General features: G+C 42.3%; 1 protein-coding gene across 1 annotated transcript in view; it reads left to right on the forward strand.

The window, feature by feature from the left end:
* The window catches only part of CACNG4 (calcium voltage-gated channel auxiliary subunit gamma 4), a 631,992-nt gene extending 616,240 nt beyond the window's left edge, over nt 1-15,752 (forward strand). Inside the window, exon 4 of the mRNA XM_078654318.1 lies at nt 45-15,752. Coding sequence (XP_078510444.1) covers nt 45-583 — 539 coding nt within the window. The 3' untranslated portion in view covers nt 584-15,752. The remainder of the gene's footprint in view (nt 1-44) is intronic.
* The last annotated feature ends 382 nt before the right edge of the window (nt 15,753-16,134 follow it).

Here is a 16,134-nt window from a genome sequence, read left to right on the forward strand (position 1 = left end):
ATGGCTTCTATTTTTAACCTGGTTTATGTTGTTTTGTTTTATAGGGCTCAGTAATATTATAGGAATCATCGTCTACATATCCAGCAATGCTGGTGACCCGAGTGATAAAAAAGACGAGGACAAGAAGAACCAATACAACTATGGCTGGTCTTTCTACTTCGGGGCCTTGTCATTCATTGTAGCGGAGACCATTGGTGTACTGGCTGTGAACATTTACATTGAAAAAAACAAGGAGATGCGCTGCAAGTCCAGAAGAGAGTTCATCAAGACATCTTCATCCTCGCCCTATGCCAGGATGCCCACTTACAGATACAGGAGGAGAAGATCGCGGTCCAGCTCCCGCTCAACAGAGCCGTCCCCTTCTAGGGACATGTCCCCCATCGGCGTGAAGATTGGGAGTTCAATACCCATGAGCGAGATCTCTATGTACACTCTCTCCAGGGAACCGCTAAAAGTTACAACGGCAGCCAGTTACAACGGGGACCAAGAGGCCAGCTTTCTGCAAGTTCATAACTGCTTTCAGAAAGAACTCAAGGAAGGAATTAACGTTAGTGTGGTGAACAGGCGAACAACACCAGTTTGAGCAATGTTTTCAAATCCATAGAGGATTCTGCCTTTTTTGTAGAAATGTATCACAGACCTTAACTCCAAGTTGAACTTTAATAAGAAAGTCCTTTTCTTGTTTTTTAAGATATGGAGTCCAGTGGCTTGAAACTGGGACCAATTGCTAGCACTGCCATTAAACTGTATGAGAGAGGGCAACTCTTTTGGTTGATAGAGTTGGCCAAAAATCAGTAGTTTAGGAATTTAAATAACATTACAAATGTAACATGTATTGTTTCGATATCATAGTATGTTTTGTGAAATTGTCAATGGTTTACAAAGAATTTATTTAACTCGATAATTGCCATCGCAGATGAAGGCTATACCATCCTACAACTGTTACATGTGAAATAGTCTGTCAGCAGGGGATCTTTATCACGCCTTTCGGCACAAGAACTTGGGTATGGTGGAGGGCGACTGGGGGTATCTGACCTCTTTCCTGTTAACCCCAGCCCTTCTCCAGTGGAGAAAGGATGTCTAGAAGAGAGGCAACGACAGGACAGCGAAGAGCATTGACAGAGCATCTTCAGAATGTCAGCTTGGAGGAGACACAGAGAGGGAACAGCAGTGAAGGCAGGAGCTGGAAGGAAGATCGGACTCACTCTCCCTATGTCCCTTCTTCGGGGATGTCTCTGATGTACTCCGGTAGATGTTATTACTGTTTTTCTCTCTGTTTCAGCCACAGGAGATTGCGTAATCTATGTAGTTAAATCTGCCTCGAACTGCCTCTACCTTTGTCCTGTTGTAAGGGGATGTCTCTAGTCTGCACTCGGTGTTTGAAGCTATGCCGTACTGTCTCTTCCTATTGTGGTAGCTGCAAGAGACTAGGCTACGCTCTTGTTAGTAGCATCATCACATAGTTGATCTCTCTGCCTCTGTTACAGCAGCCCTCTCTAGGCTGTCTTCTGTTATACACTGCCTTTATCTATCGCTTTGACTCTCACACATGGGCTATCTCTCGTCTGTGCTCTGCATTAGGAGCTGTCTCCCACTTCTCCCCTGCTACAGAGGCTGTTTCTGTTATATGTTGCATGTTACAATGTGTCCATTTAAGACCCTTACTATAGCAATTTCCTCCTCCAAAAACTGGGTGTGGCACCCAGACCACTGGTAATTAAAATGTTTTCTATTATTCTATGGTACCAACATTGGGTGCGCTCTACTCTTGAATAACCCTTCTTCCCCCCACCCCTCGCTCCCCCTCCCCCTCCCCGATCATTAGTGCCGGCTTTTCAATGCCCACAGACCCAATGGGACATAGATTGATGCTCGAGCTCCACCTGTGATCCAAGGGAACATTGGCCATTAATGCTTATTTAGATTAACCGCAGGAGCTGGTGGCTTAATCAGGTCTGATGTTTTATCCACAAATACTGTACACCGAAGAGCGCGGCTGCGAATCAAAAGCCTGCTAATGTCGGGCAGCACACTAGGGAACCACTTACGCTTTTTTACAGTAAAGTAATTCTCCCAGGGTCTTTCATCTTTGCACCACAGCACGCGTGCCAGGCCAGTCTCGTGGAGCATCACTGGATGAAGCCATGTTGTCTAAATGAGAATTATTGTAGCAACTAAAAAGTCAAAGAAAGAGGTTTCTCTTAAAACTGTTGTACTTGAATGAGTTATAGGTGGCGCTTATTCTAGCTGTCTTCCACATCAGTCCAAACTTTTTACCAACCCAAACATATATTTTTTTAACCAACCTTCAAAAAAATCTACGAGCCCCTCATTTTGCAGATGATTGGTTGATGTTTATCCGTTACTGACATAAAGATGATTGTATGAGATGGATTCGGTTGTAAATTGATGCTCCTTAAGTGATAGGTAGATAGGATCAAGAACGCTTTTGGGTGAATATTGTCCAGGTTTGGGCCTTGCACAATAGCCCCCTCTTCATATAATATAGTGTCCTAATATTGTTTACAAAAGTATCTTCCCATTGGGTGTAGATTTTCTATTATTAACTTCTGTGGGGCAATCTTTAAGACGCAATATTGATACCAGACGATGGTCATGGAATTATATTCTGGTACCACACAGTAGTACAGCGGTTCGTACTCCTGGTTGGCGTCAAGAATGTGTCTATTCGTAGTAGCAGCTGGAGAAAGCTTTTTTCCTGGGGAGGGGTTTCATTGTTTTCGGGTGCAAGCGCGTCCTCTGCTGGAGGTTCTGACTTCAACTACCCTTAATGTTGATTTCTCCCTGACACTGGAGCACAGCGTGGCCTGTTTCCTGTACAAGGCTGAAGGGCTTCTGACAGCCATGATGGACCCCCATACCCTTATTAAGTTACAGCTGCTCTCCTTCCTTTAGCAGGATGCTGATTGTATGGTCTTTTTGTTCAAAGCTGCATCAAGGAGCAGAGACCCAGAGAGTGTGCAGTGCTGTGGATTAGCCTTAAACCATCATTTAGACATTACGGGGCCTGAAGTCAAGCCAAAAGCGGGTGTTGGGCCAGAGGGTGCCTAGACTAACCGCATGTTGCCAGAGCGTGCCAGCCGAGGGAAGACAAGGGAACCATCCTGGCTCTTTCACCCTCCACTAACTGTATGGGATTTACCCTTCCCTTGCTTCCTGGGATCCACTGAAAAGCTCACAATCTAACCAAAAGCCTGCATTGTAAGCTGTTTTAAAATGAAAGATATTAACTGCAATCCAGTGTTAAATCTTTGCATCTGATCCCCGGTGTCTTTGAATAATCAATGAGTGTTGTTAAACTCTTTCGTCTACATCCAGAAGAAGCACTGAAATTATAGCCACGTCTGAAGTTCTTTAGCCTTGTCTGAAAAGCGGAGGGTTTCGTAGACCAATGTCTGCTCCCAAGCTCCGGGGAGGCCCAGCCCAAACTGGGCGGGATGAGCAATAGCATTCTTGGAGGCAGGTAACAAAAGAAACTGCTGCACTTTTCCTGAAAGATCATCTCAGTGGAAAGGTTTGTAAATAAGATCTTGCAGCTCCAATCGTTGACGTAGCGGATAGGAGGATGTAAGCACTATTTTCAGTATTTCACAATATTGCCGGCGTCAAGCACACCTAAAGGACTTGGCGTTAAGGATGTGTAAGTCCTCTGAAGTAGATCAGCACTTCAGAAGTGCTTGGAATTGTCAGGCAAGTATTTTATGATATATATTCAGTGAACTGCTAATGTGAGAGTCCTGCACACTTTGGACATTTAAGACTGATTCACGGGCCTAACAATCAAAGCAAAAGTGACAGAGCCAAGGCTTACCTGGGGTCACTGCTCTTCTGGACTCAGCCTTGGATTGCATGAGGAGGGCCCTACTGTAGCTACAGACAGTATGGCTCTGTTGCAAAGAGGTTCTAACAGAGGTGTCTTTAGATGGCGGATGGGTACTACGTACTCTGGAGTCCTTCCAGAGCTGCATCAGGAAGTCTCTCCAATGAGGAAACACTCTAGATCTGCAACAGGACTCAACAGGATTCCATTTGTCGAATTATTCTGCTGCCCATGGAGACAGGATGACTGTCTCTGTAGCACCAGGGCACTGCTTCCTATGGAAACAATCTGGGTCTTCATCAGGAGGGCTCCACTGTCTATGAAGAAGTCCTGTGTCTGCAGCAGGAGGGCTCTGCTGTCTACGCAAACAGACTGTCTCTGTAGCACATGGATTCTGGCACTTATGGAAACAATAAGGGTTCTGAGGCACTGCCTGTGGAGATGCCCTATGAAGTACCAGGACTGTGCTACTTCCACAGATATTTTGGGTCTTCTTCAGGAAAGTTCTGCCAGCTAGGGAGACAGACAGACTCTGCAGCACCAGGGCTCTTCTATCAATGGAGATACCCTGAATCTGCATCAAAAGGACTCTGCCTCTGGAGAGCAACCTTGACCTGGAGCTGGGTTACTTTTTACCAGTGTCAAGGGTCTCCTGGGCAGCACGCAGGTAAGATGCATTCTGTGACATCAATTGCACAGTTTTTAATGAGAGATCCATGTAGTGCTCACTGCCAGAGGCTTGCAATTTCCAAGAGCTTTAAGTAGGTGTCATTTTTTTGGGAAGAGCAGAGCAGTGGCGACAAAGCAGGTTCTGAGATATTGAAAAACAGAGGTTGCCATAGCCAGCTGTATGTAATCAGATTACCTTTGTTGTCCTTGATTATATGTCTTTTGTAAAGTAATCTGAATAACTTCATGAAAGTTTCTGGACACATATATCATAGCACTTTTAGTCAACATTAACTCTTTCAACTCGGTTGGAAAGCTTGAGCAATCCTGAGCCAGAAGAGACTCTTCAGATACACAAACTTCATCTGAAAGTTACATTTTTTGGTTTAGGCATAACCTAAAAGTAGACAAAGTGCATTCATTACTCACCTACAGCAAGCAGTAGTTTCACGTGGTGGTGTCAATACTTTGCCATATAATTGATATATGAGCAACTTGCCACAGAGCTATCTCTTCCCTGCTTCTGTTATGGTGTTACCAGCACACCCTGCTGCTGATTTGTAAAAACATACAGTGTGCACCGCGGTGGTCACAGAAGGGTTTATGCTATGCCAAAGTGCCATAAATTGGTGATGTTTTACAGCTTCCATAAAAGTAAGTGTACTTAATGGCATCTCTGAACAATAGTGTTTATATCAGTGTAAATTTTGAAGGCCTTGTCATATCTATTAGCAGCATTCTGCTTAGTGAGCTCTCAGTCTGAGGCAGGCCATATAGATTACTAGGGGTAAACAGAAAGCCTTTCACATATTTACGCTATTGACGTATTATTGTGTGAGGACTGATTTCTAATAACATCTTCCCAGTCAGTATCAGCCCAGTGAAGGCTAGTGGCATACTTGCGCCCTGGACATGCCACCATGACCGGCAGAAATCCGCGTGTGGCATCCTGGGCACCTATGAGGTGTTCCCTAGGACAATCTCACTTTCTGAAGTGCAAAGGCTCAGAACTATGGTGGTACTATAATTTATGAAATACCCTTTCACAAGGCTTGAAACTGTTGAAAACCATTCAAATATATGTTCTATTTTTGCTATCCTAATTTTGTCTTAGTGTTCACAGTAATAATAACCTCAGGGCCTGACATTTCAGCCTCTTTCAGGTGATTTACAGCCAGTGGCAGAGGGCCTTAACTACCAGATGAGGGTTCAATTTCACTTAGTATTGCTTGATAAATGTCACTGAACCACATTCCTCACAAAATAGCGTGTGAACTTTGTTTTGTTTTTTAAGTCAGTTGAATACCAATGAGAGGGGCAACTCCCCGACCCCCCATTATGCACTGTTGTGGATTTTTTTTTAAATGGTGGTTACAATTAACTGAAGGTGGTTACAATTAACTGAACTCCCGGTATTGGTCTCTGCCACCCAGCACTTAAATATATTCATTGGCCTACAGAACTGTAATATTGGATTGCCCAATTCATATAGTCCTTTCCAGGTGTAACTACTACCCAAAATAGTGCAGAACATGTGAGTCCACAAACGTCCATGTCTCAAAGAGTGTGTTTGAAAGAGAAGTCATATACAGACAGTTAAAATAATAACAATGAAGGAAACTCAGATAGAGTATGAACAAAAGGTGAATCCCTTACATATTTAAAGGCACAACACATCATGTGTAGATTGAGCATGGCAATGAATGAGATCAGAATGCAAAAAACAACACACATGTGGACAAACTTGATCTCGGACTTTGTGAAAGTAGACATATGTTTGGAAAGGTGTGCACTCATCAGACACCAGTGCCCCAAATAGGCCTCTAACTTTTGGAAACAGTGACAATGTAATCAGTGCCCATCAGTAGCCCTTTTGCAATGTGTGTATCTTTAATTCACAATAACACAGAGACACCCTCCGACTCTAGCTCATATGCTGAATGCAAGGAGTAGCATTAAAATATTATTTTCATACAACATTTAAGATGATTCTGGGTAAGAGGTTCCTTTGTGTGCTGGGAACTTTCTTTATGAGGTCAGTGAAAAGTGCTGGTAGACTGCTAGTGGCCGAAGGAGGCCTGAGTAGCCCAAATACATGCCACTATATTTAAAAAAAAAAAACCAAGAATCTGACTTAAATGACCTTTACCTTCCAGGCACAGCTCAAATGCAAGAAGTTGACAGGATATTCCAAATGACCCGCCAGCACTCTAAAATCACTATGACAGGAAAAGTGCAGACCCTGTTTTTATATGCTGATTGATACATATGTTGAACTGGTTTGTACAAGCTTTAAGTGATACCCAATGATATCTCAAGGTTAATCATTTTCCCACAAAATATTCTCTCCTAAAGAATGTATTTATACCCAATGATATCTCAAGGTTAATCATTTTCCCACAAAAAATTCTCTCTTAAAGAATGCATTTAGGAGAAATAATTTGCAGTAGTAAACTAATCAAGTTAAAATAAGATTCTCTGACATGCGTTATTTGCAAAAGCAAAGGCCAGCTTAGTGAAGATGTGCCTATTAGTAGGCAAGGACATAGCACTCCAAAATAAGTCGCACATACTTGTAACTTTAAATATAATACTTTTGCAATGATTTCAAAAATCTGCAAAGTGTATAAACAACTTATGACTAGAAGAAGGCCGGGAAGTCTGTCGTCTGTTTTTAGTGAGCGACAAAACACGAAGCCAGCAGAGTGAGAAGAAAGTGAAGGTTAACATTGGAAGCCCATGGAAGGTGGAAGAAAAGTGCAGCAAGAAAATAGGTATTCTGGCTAAACAAAGATCGGTTGTAGTCCACGTGACAGGTGGAGATTTTACATGAAAAATGAAATTGACAAATCGTTGTATGCCACAGAGATGAAAGTCAACAGGAGTTGTATGAGGAGGCCCCCCTTCATTGGAAGATTGAAACTAGTGGCTTCCCAAAAAAATAACGGGCAGAATTGTTACAACTTTATTTACAAAACGGTGTAAAGTTTAAATCTGTGAATATAATGTGAAAAATAAATACTATCAAAATGTAACCAAAGAAAACTAAGATATGCAGATGTTAATACTACAATCTACATTTCAGCAGGTTAAGGTGTCAAGAGGCAGGAGACATACCGATTGGGCAGACTGGCTCAAGTTCAAGAGATGTGATCACAATTGAGTCTGTCAGTCTCAATTCAGAGGTGTACTGTTGAGTTTTCCAAGGTGGCCTGTAACCCTTGAAATATGATTGGCTATAGCCTGTCTCTCTTGTCCTAGGGACGTTTTTCTACCATCATATCGGTAGTCACTGAGCATCTTGAGCATTTGTCTCTCATATTCTGACTGACATATATGAGAGACATCATTCAGCAGGTTCATCAATGATAAATTACAAGATGTTACATCCAAGAGATCTTTTCCTTTCCAGCAGATATTTATATTTAATGTTATATTGGACAAAGTGTCAGAATTGATTTGTTTTTTTCTTTGAGATTGACAGGATTCTGTTTTACAAACGAGTGGGACATGTTAGACGACACAAAGATATAATGGAACTGCAACAACCTTATCTGTAAAGGTTGTTGAACATCACACGGACTGAAATAGAAGTAAAACAATAAAACCACCAAAGCCAGAATTTAAGTGGCTCAATACTTTCAATTCGTGGAGTGGAAAACAATTCGGTGTTGCACTTTTCTATGAAATATTTTATCTTTCAATATTTGCTCATTTTACAATAAAACAGTAAAAGAGATAAAAAGACAATTCCATCCAGCATAACGATTTAAAATCAAATTAAACTACAATGATCAGTTGCGTTTCTGAACCATTTGGCTGTAAGATAAGGCAGCAACAAGCCAAATGAAAACCTTAATGTGCAACAATATAGGTTCAGCTGTGTCTTCTGAAAAATATTTCGCATGCCATATTGTCAGCTATCCCATACATTGGCTACATTCCGAAATAGCTAGCGCTCCTACTAAATTTTAAATTTCGGTCTGTGAATTCCCTTTTGAAAAAAAAGCAAGGCAGGACAACACTGACCTATCTCATTGCTCTTATATAGAACTTAAATCTTCGAGGCCTTGGTAGCCACAGCATTCAGACACTATTTGAATATGACTATCGCCTGGCTAGTGCTGAGGTTGGTTTCGCACCTTATTGCAGAACTGAGTCGGTCCTTTGAGTGGCTTTCAATAATCTCTTGTTGGTATCTGCAGTCTGGTTCTTTGAGATCTAACAGTGGGGTTGGGCACCGCCTGGATACTTTGAGGAATATTTCATTCAAATACTTTGATTCTTTTCTTACTGGTTGGGTTAAGAGTATGCTAATCTCTACTGTCTAAATCTAGATGTATGATGTGCGTGGTCCCACAATGCCCCTAACTCTCATAGAGCCTTTTTAACATCTCTGTTGAGTCTCTTCTTCATCTCAGTCGATCCTGTGACCTCCAAGTCAACTTGTATGCAGATGATTCTTGAATTAAGCCTGCATCCTCAGCTTGTTTATTTTCAATAATGCTGTTGCATAGCAGTTTTACTCTCTCTCATTAGACTTCTGTGGTGACAGACCTCTGTGGGAGTGGATTGGAGTATGGGATCTCGCTCTGTTTTGGGTCTTTCAAAGGTCTGATATGGCATCATCAGATAATTCATGATACTGTAGTCTGTTTTATTCCGAAGACTACCATTGGTAGGTTCTACAACACATCTTTTGCAATCCCTCCACTGGTTGCGTATTTCAACATAAGTGATTTCTAAGCTCTCCCAAGAGAAAAGCGCCACAGATCCTCAAAGACAAACCTCAGAGGTATGTACCTAGGCAGCCATTCGTCTCTCCTCTGGTCGTGGCTGCTAATGGTTCCCCGCTTCAAGCCGTGGCAGGAGGGCCTCTGTGCTTGTTGCATTCTGCTAGAAAGGTCATCCTGCTAAACTTTGCCTCACAACTAATCATCCTCGTTTTAGGAAGCTTGGAAGATTTGGTTGCTTTGTTCCTGCTTTCCGGCTCAGGACTTTAACCCAGAACCCCATCCAGCAGCAAGCATCTCAAACTCAGCATGCACTCAGTAGGACACAATCAACGTAGGCATAAAAAACCTCGTGTTACAAACTATCCAGAAACTATATTACTAGTTAAAAGGGTAATCAAACAAGCATAGGTTACAAAGAATCAGCAGGCTGGACGAAATCGGCCATTGACATTATTTACAGGGATGTTATACTTAAAAATGAGAGATATAAGTATCAGAAATGGGGTTGAGGAGTGATGGAGCTGCCAGGTGGCAAACTACAAAAAGAGGGATACTGGGTCTTGAATATGTGTGCACCAAAAACAACAGACTCCATGCTGAACAACTGAGTCATATCTGGCTGAGAAAAACCCATCCGACCACCCTTTATTGGCGGAGTATCATCATGTGGGAGTTAGTACATGATCCTAATACCACCCTGACCATCGAACGACAGTATGGGTATGGATCTGTAAAGGGACTCTTGCCAAGATAATGCTCAAAGGAGTAGTAGGAAATAGAGATAAAAGTGCAGTGCTTAAAGTGAAAAGGTGAAGTTAAAAATGACTACTCAAACAAAAAATATGTTTAATTGGAATTGTTTGAGTGCCAAACGTAAAACCACGCCCTGTAGTGGAAATTAATAACTACAAAGGGGCGCTGTGCAGGACGGTCAACATGTTTCAGCCAGTTGGAGAAATTTGTCCGGCTTTCTTCAGGACCCTATGGTATAATAGCTACTGCAGGTGTACAAAGTGAAAAAGAATATAAGAGTCAATACTTTACAAGTGCTGTAGTCTCCCTGGACCTTGGAGCCCCAATGTATCCTGGAGAACTAGCTTTTCCTTTCCTGTTTTGTAATAAAGAAAGCTAATCAGCATATAAGCATGTATACTGTACATAGTCACCCCACACACAACAGAAATTCAAAGTGCACACACTGGCATAGGTACTATTAACTTAGCCACATTTGAAGAGTAATAAATCTCTATTTTCAGGGAGGTATTAGCCTCCACTGAGATACTCACCCAGCGTTATGTGGGAGAAGACCTCACCTCACCCGGCGACCTGCTCGGGAAGAATTGAGGCCCCACTCTATTTTGCAATAGAAAAAGAAGGGAAAAATATGATAATAACCATCCATTATCCCTAGCTTGCTAGCTTTGCATAAAAAACTTTATCTTAAAAACAATGGACAGCACGCTCTAAGTCAAAAACAGACCAGTCCAGGACCAGTGTATTTTAATTTTACTACATTGTCAAGATTTAAAGGGAAAATACCAAAAGAGGGTAACCCCTATCCACATAGCCAAAGCTTATATTCTCCTGGATTTGTACAAAGACTATTTAATGTTAAAAAAACGAATTTCACAAGGGCTGGGGAACTCACCTGTCCGTCGGTACCTCTCACGATCATCCGAGAGGAAGTGGAGGTACCGATCGGACAGCCCCTTCCGTTTTTATAGTCTTGCTGATTGGCCAGCATTAGGTGTTTGAATGCAAGTTGATGTTCTAATTGCCAATTAATTATTCAGGTTCGCGCGCTTTGGTTTGCCAGCGCATGCACAATCAAGTCGCGGTGTTGTCCGCTATCCCGTGTCAACCCACAAGGTGCATGCGCTAGTGTATAGCGCACTCGGCGCTGCCCATGCGCGTGTTCTGAGGGAAACGCGGTATCTCTTGATGAGGGCGCATGCGCGAACGTGTAGCGCACTCAGCGTCGCCCATGCGCTATTTCTGAAGGGGTGAACGGATGAACGCGCTATCCCTTTTCCATGCGCATGTATGATGGTGCAGCGCGCCAGGCGCCAGTAATACGCTCTTGTTGTATGTAATCCTAGAACACTTTTAGATCTCGTGCTCATGCACAGTAGCCTGCTAATTTTATTCACTTGTGAAGTGACTGAATTGATGATGGTAAAAATATTTCATCTTGTTTGGGGTAAATCAAGCCCAAAAATTGTTATTTATTGCTTAGCAGTGATACTGGTGATCAAGGTAACTTATTCCCTAGCGAAAGGGCATAAATGGAGGAAATTAACTTTTTGGCTTTTTTTTAACTTATTTTAAAGGACAGACGGTGCAATTTAACAGTAAGAACAATTCAGTTTTTACATTTGATTGGATCAGAGAATGTAAGTTTACCGATCTGCGAGACTTACTTATTTCACAGGATTTCAGGGACAGTTAGACGATTAGAGATGGAAATGATGTGACCTCTAAGGTTACTGGTCAATGTTACAGGGAAACCCAGTGGATTGCATCATTCAGACCCTTGGTATCACATTGAAGTTTGTAAATCCATCTTTGTTCCTTCAAAAAGAGGAACCTCGAAACGTCACTGATATGTGGCGGAATAAATGGGTGTTCCAATATCACCCACCGCAGCTCCTCCGCTCGATGTTTAGAAGAGATAAAGTGATTGGTAAGGCAGGTCGACTGTTTTTGGCGTCTGATAGTGCTTTTGTGTTCACTAATTCGTATTTTCATTTTGCGAGTGGTATGACCAATATATCGCAGCGAACAGGGACAAGTTATCATATATATGACACCATCAGTGTTGCAGTTGGTATGCTTTTTGAGAAGCCATGGTCTCCCTGTGCCTATATCAACTTTGTCAGTCTTTGCGGTTTGAGGGCAGGCACTACAAGACCCACAGGGATAGTGACCTCGTACAGGCGGAAGATTCCACAATGTATTTGTCACTTCAGTAGTCTGTGATCTCGGTCTAGTGTGTACTAAGGTGTCACATAAGCTGGGTGCTCTTTTGAAAGAAAAGAGTGGTGGTGTAACTGTACTCTGTGCCACATTCAAAATTTTCCAGTGGCGTCTAATGGTTTTTTGAATTTGATTCGAAAGAACACTGAAAGTACTAACAAACGTAAGTCTCTCCAATGGTTGTTTTTCTGGTTTCTTTTCCAACAGGGCTTCACGATTGTTGTTGGAAGCCCTTTTCCATGCTCGATTCACGAGGTGGCGGGGATATTCTCTTTCCTGAAGCTGCTGGGCCAAATTCATAGTGTGTTTTTTATACAGTGGTAATGACGAACAGTTTCTGCGAACTCGCAAAAACTGTCCCACTGGAAGATTTTCTCGTAAGGCCCGCGGATGATGACTATTAAATGCGAGCAGTGAGTTCCTCGACATTGGTTTTTTGTAGAGTTCACTCTCCAGCTTACCACCACTTGGAAAGATTAAAATGTCCAGGAAAGGCCAGGTGGCCCCATATCACAAGTGGCACCGTTAGCTTGCCCCAATTGGTTATTAAACGGATGAACAGCAATACTATGGCACTACCTACAAAGGCCTTGCAGGACATTTTCTTACAATACAAGGAGAGAAACAATACAAGGAGACAAACGTTTAGGATTTAAAGGGTGTTGACTTCTTTCCGAAAGTCAGCTCAATCAGCATTAAACTGAGCCATAGTAGACACAGGAGACTGCAAGAAAAGCATTTTGAGTACTCTCATGCGTCATACTGTGCATATCCATATAATAAAGGACTGAATGTGGTTCCTTATACTTACTGTTCCCATGACATTGTTTTAACTAATCAGTAGACATGAGGAGTTGGTGTTTGTGTTTGTTGTAGTGGTAGCTCTATCCCCTGATGAAAATTTGATTTAGGGTGATCTTGTAGTTAGCCTGTAAGTTGTTTGGGAACCTTTCTGACAGGCAGCGCAGGTTCCATCACTGAGCCTATGCTTTTTCTGAAAGCTGGGCAAACCGAAATATTAACCAAAACAAACTGTGTAGTGGTTGAAAGTCAAAAGTAAATCTGCCCCCCCCCCCCCCCAAGTATGTCAATGGTAGTTTGGCTCATTGTTCCTAATGTGAATATTACATGTAAACCAAGCAGAGCGTCAGCCATGACACTACTAGTATTTACCCACAGTAGGCCAACACCTCCTCTTCCAAGGGGAGGATACAGCATGCAGCACCAACATTTCAGTCATCAAGAGGATGGATGGCGGTATCCCACCCCGACCACTGTCACCCCCAACCTCAACGCTCCCTGCTGTCAGATGCACCAGGAAGAGGCAGGCCTTTAGCAGGTACCCCTCAATCATTTTTTCTTCCAGATGTGTTCACCATCAGAGAGGGCTAAAGTAGTCCTAGTCACTGACTGGGTTGGGGTGGCAGTTGGAGTCTGATATTGGCACCCACAATGGTGGAAATGCCAGTACTGCTGGCTTTGGCCGGTTATAATTCAGGGGATGGCACTTCATCGGTAGCTATGTTGGAGTTATCTACAGACTTAAAACCAACCCATTTCAACTCTGTGCAGTGGGAAACAGGAAATATGGTCCAATGACCGACAGAGTATAGCAGTTATTGATGGCTCAGCATAGTAATAGTCATGGTGAAGCTTGCTTACTTGTACACGGGAGAATGTGTACACACACACACACACACACACACACCCACAATTGTTTGGTACTTTAAGGATCACTGTGAGAGTACAAACGTTTTGAGCACCTTTGTTTAAACCACTATATTTACCTTGAAGAATTCATTAAAACGTGAACTTTCTTCCTTCTGGCCTGAGCTTCATACCTCCTTTGGTATTCTCGTTCTATCACCCACACGACTTTTGTCCAAAATGGATTCATAGTTCAGTGTTAAAACTAGGAAAGTTTTTCTTATTTTTCTTGTTGTCATATTTCACAAATGTCTGCTTTGCATCCAGTACTGATATCAGCTTTGCATTTCGGTGCACTGAATACTCAACACGCCTTTTGTAAAACTTATGCCAACCATGAAAGCGTCCAAAAATCGACTTTATTATGAACTGTTGTTTTTCTCCTCTACAGCGAAACTTTTCCACTGCTTCCTATAGGCATGGAGAGAAGCAGCATCCCTGTGTACTTCCCAGAGGCTCTAGATGAAAGGTTTACTATGTCTAAAATAACACTGCGGTCATTATGTGTTTTAATGTCTTGTGTGATTCTCTGTTGAATATTTTGCATAGCAGTACCATGAGTTGCCTGGAAAAAGCATAGGTGCGAGAATATTGATATAATTCTAGAGTCTAGCGTCTGTCAGACAATGGTAAGTCTAGGTATAGTGGTGGGCCCGCTAGTTTCAGAAGGTTGCACTTTCAAATAGCATTGCTTAAATCATTTCGCTCCAAAGTCAACCTATCTCTAGTGCAAACATGGCTTATCTGGCACCGAGCTTTAAATTCTCTTGGCAAGAGACATGTGAGATGGGGAATTTGATCAGAGTTGGATGCAGTTGGCAGATGGAAAGCATGACTATTAGACAAATACAACAGAACCAAAAACACTTTGGAAAACACACATATAATCTATCCTCTTCAGTGTATCAAAATATGGGCTTCCCAAAATAAATAAAGCACTTCTGCTGCACCCGGTACATAAGGGAGGCCCTTCAGCGCTGCTCTCCTCTTCCACTGCAGTCAATCTTGGCTAATAAGACGGCAAGTATATGCTGCCTGCCTCTGTCCCAGCCATCCCGTGTCATGGCTACCTCAGCCTCAGAGTATTCTTCTGTTAACAACAGTCAACTTTAACATCACCAGCAGCCAATCTTAGCCAACTCCACACTCAACGTTAACAACCCCAACAAGTTAACAACCTTCACACTCAATGTTAGCAGCACCAACGCACAATGTTAACAACTTCCACACTCAACGTTAGCAACACCAACACATGTTAACAACCTCCACACTCAACCTTAGCAACACCAACACATGCTAGCAACCTTCACACTCAACGTTAGCAACACAAACACATGTAAACAACCTCCACTATCAACGTTAGCAACACCAACACATGCTAACAACCTCCACATTCAACGTTAGCAACACCAACACATACTAACAACCTCCACACTCAACGTTAGCAACACCAACACATGTTAATAACCTCCACACTCAACCTTAGCAACACCAACACATGTTAACAACCTCCACACTCAACGTTAACAGCCACAACACACAATGTTAACAACCTCAACGTCCAGATGCCCAATTATTCCAAAGTCCATTGCTTCCACACACCCAGCAGACTATTGACTAACATTGAACCCACTTTCCCTGTACACTATTTCTGTTTGTCATAATGTTCCAGAAGGGCTAAACTGCCATGTCTCTCCACATTGGTATTTATTGCGCAGTTCACCAGTGTGAACCCTTTTTGTCACTGCTGTATTTCACAATTGTGTTCACTGTACCTCCGCTTTCCTCCTGGTTTTTAATAAACTCTTTTCTTACTGAAAATATTTTTTGTGTTGTATTGATATTAAATTCTCGTGGGATTTGGAATGTCTAAACACTTTGGGTTCAGCTAAGTGGGCGCTTCAAATATTTACAGAATGTGTATTTCTGTTTCATGTTGAAAGCTTTCATTAATTTTGAAGTAGTGCAAAACATGATAAGGCCATTACCGCTGCTCTGTATATCATTAGGCAAACCTCTACAGTGACTACGGAGGACAGTGCATGGAAACACCTCACAGTGTACAACAAGGAGGAAGTCTGAAGAATCAGATACCTATCGTCCTCCTTCCCTACCGATACTTTGTAAATGTAACCCCATCCATTTATTGCTGCCCTAAGCTCTGTACCGTCTGAACATGAGTAACTTACATTACTATCACATATA

The sequence above is a fragment of the Lissotriton helveticus genome, chromosome 7, assembly GCF_964261635.1.
Source record: "Lissotriton helveticus chromosome 7, aLisHel1.1, whole genome shotgun sequence".
Lineage (NCBI taxonomy): Eukaryota > Metazoa > Chordata > Amphibia > Caudata > Salamandridae > Lissotriton > Lissotriton helveticus.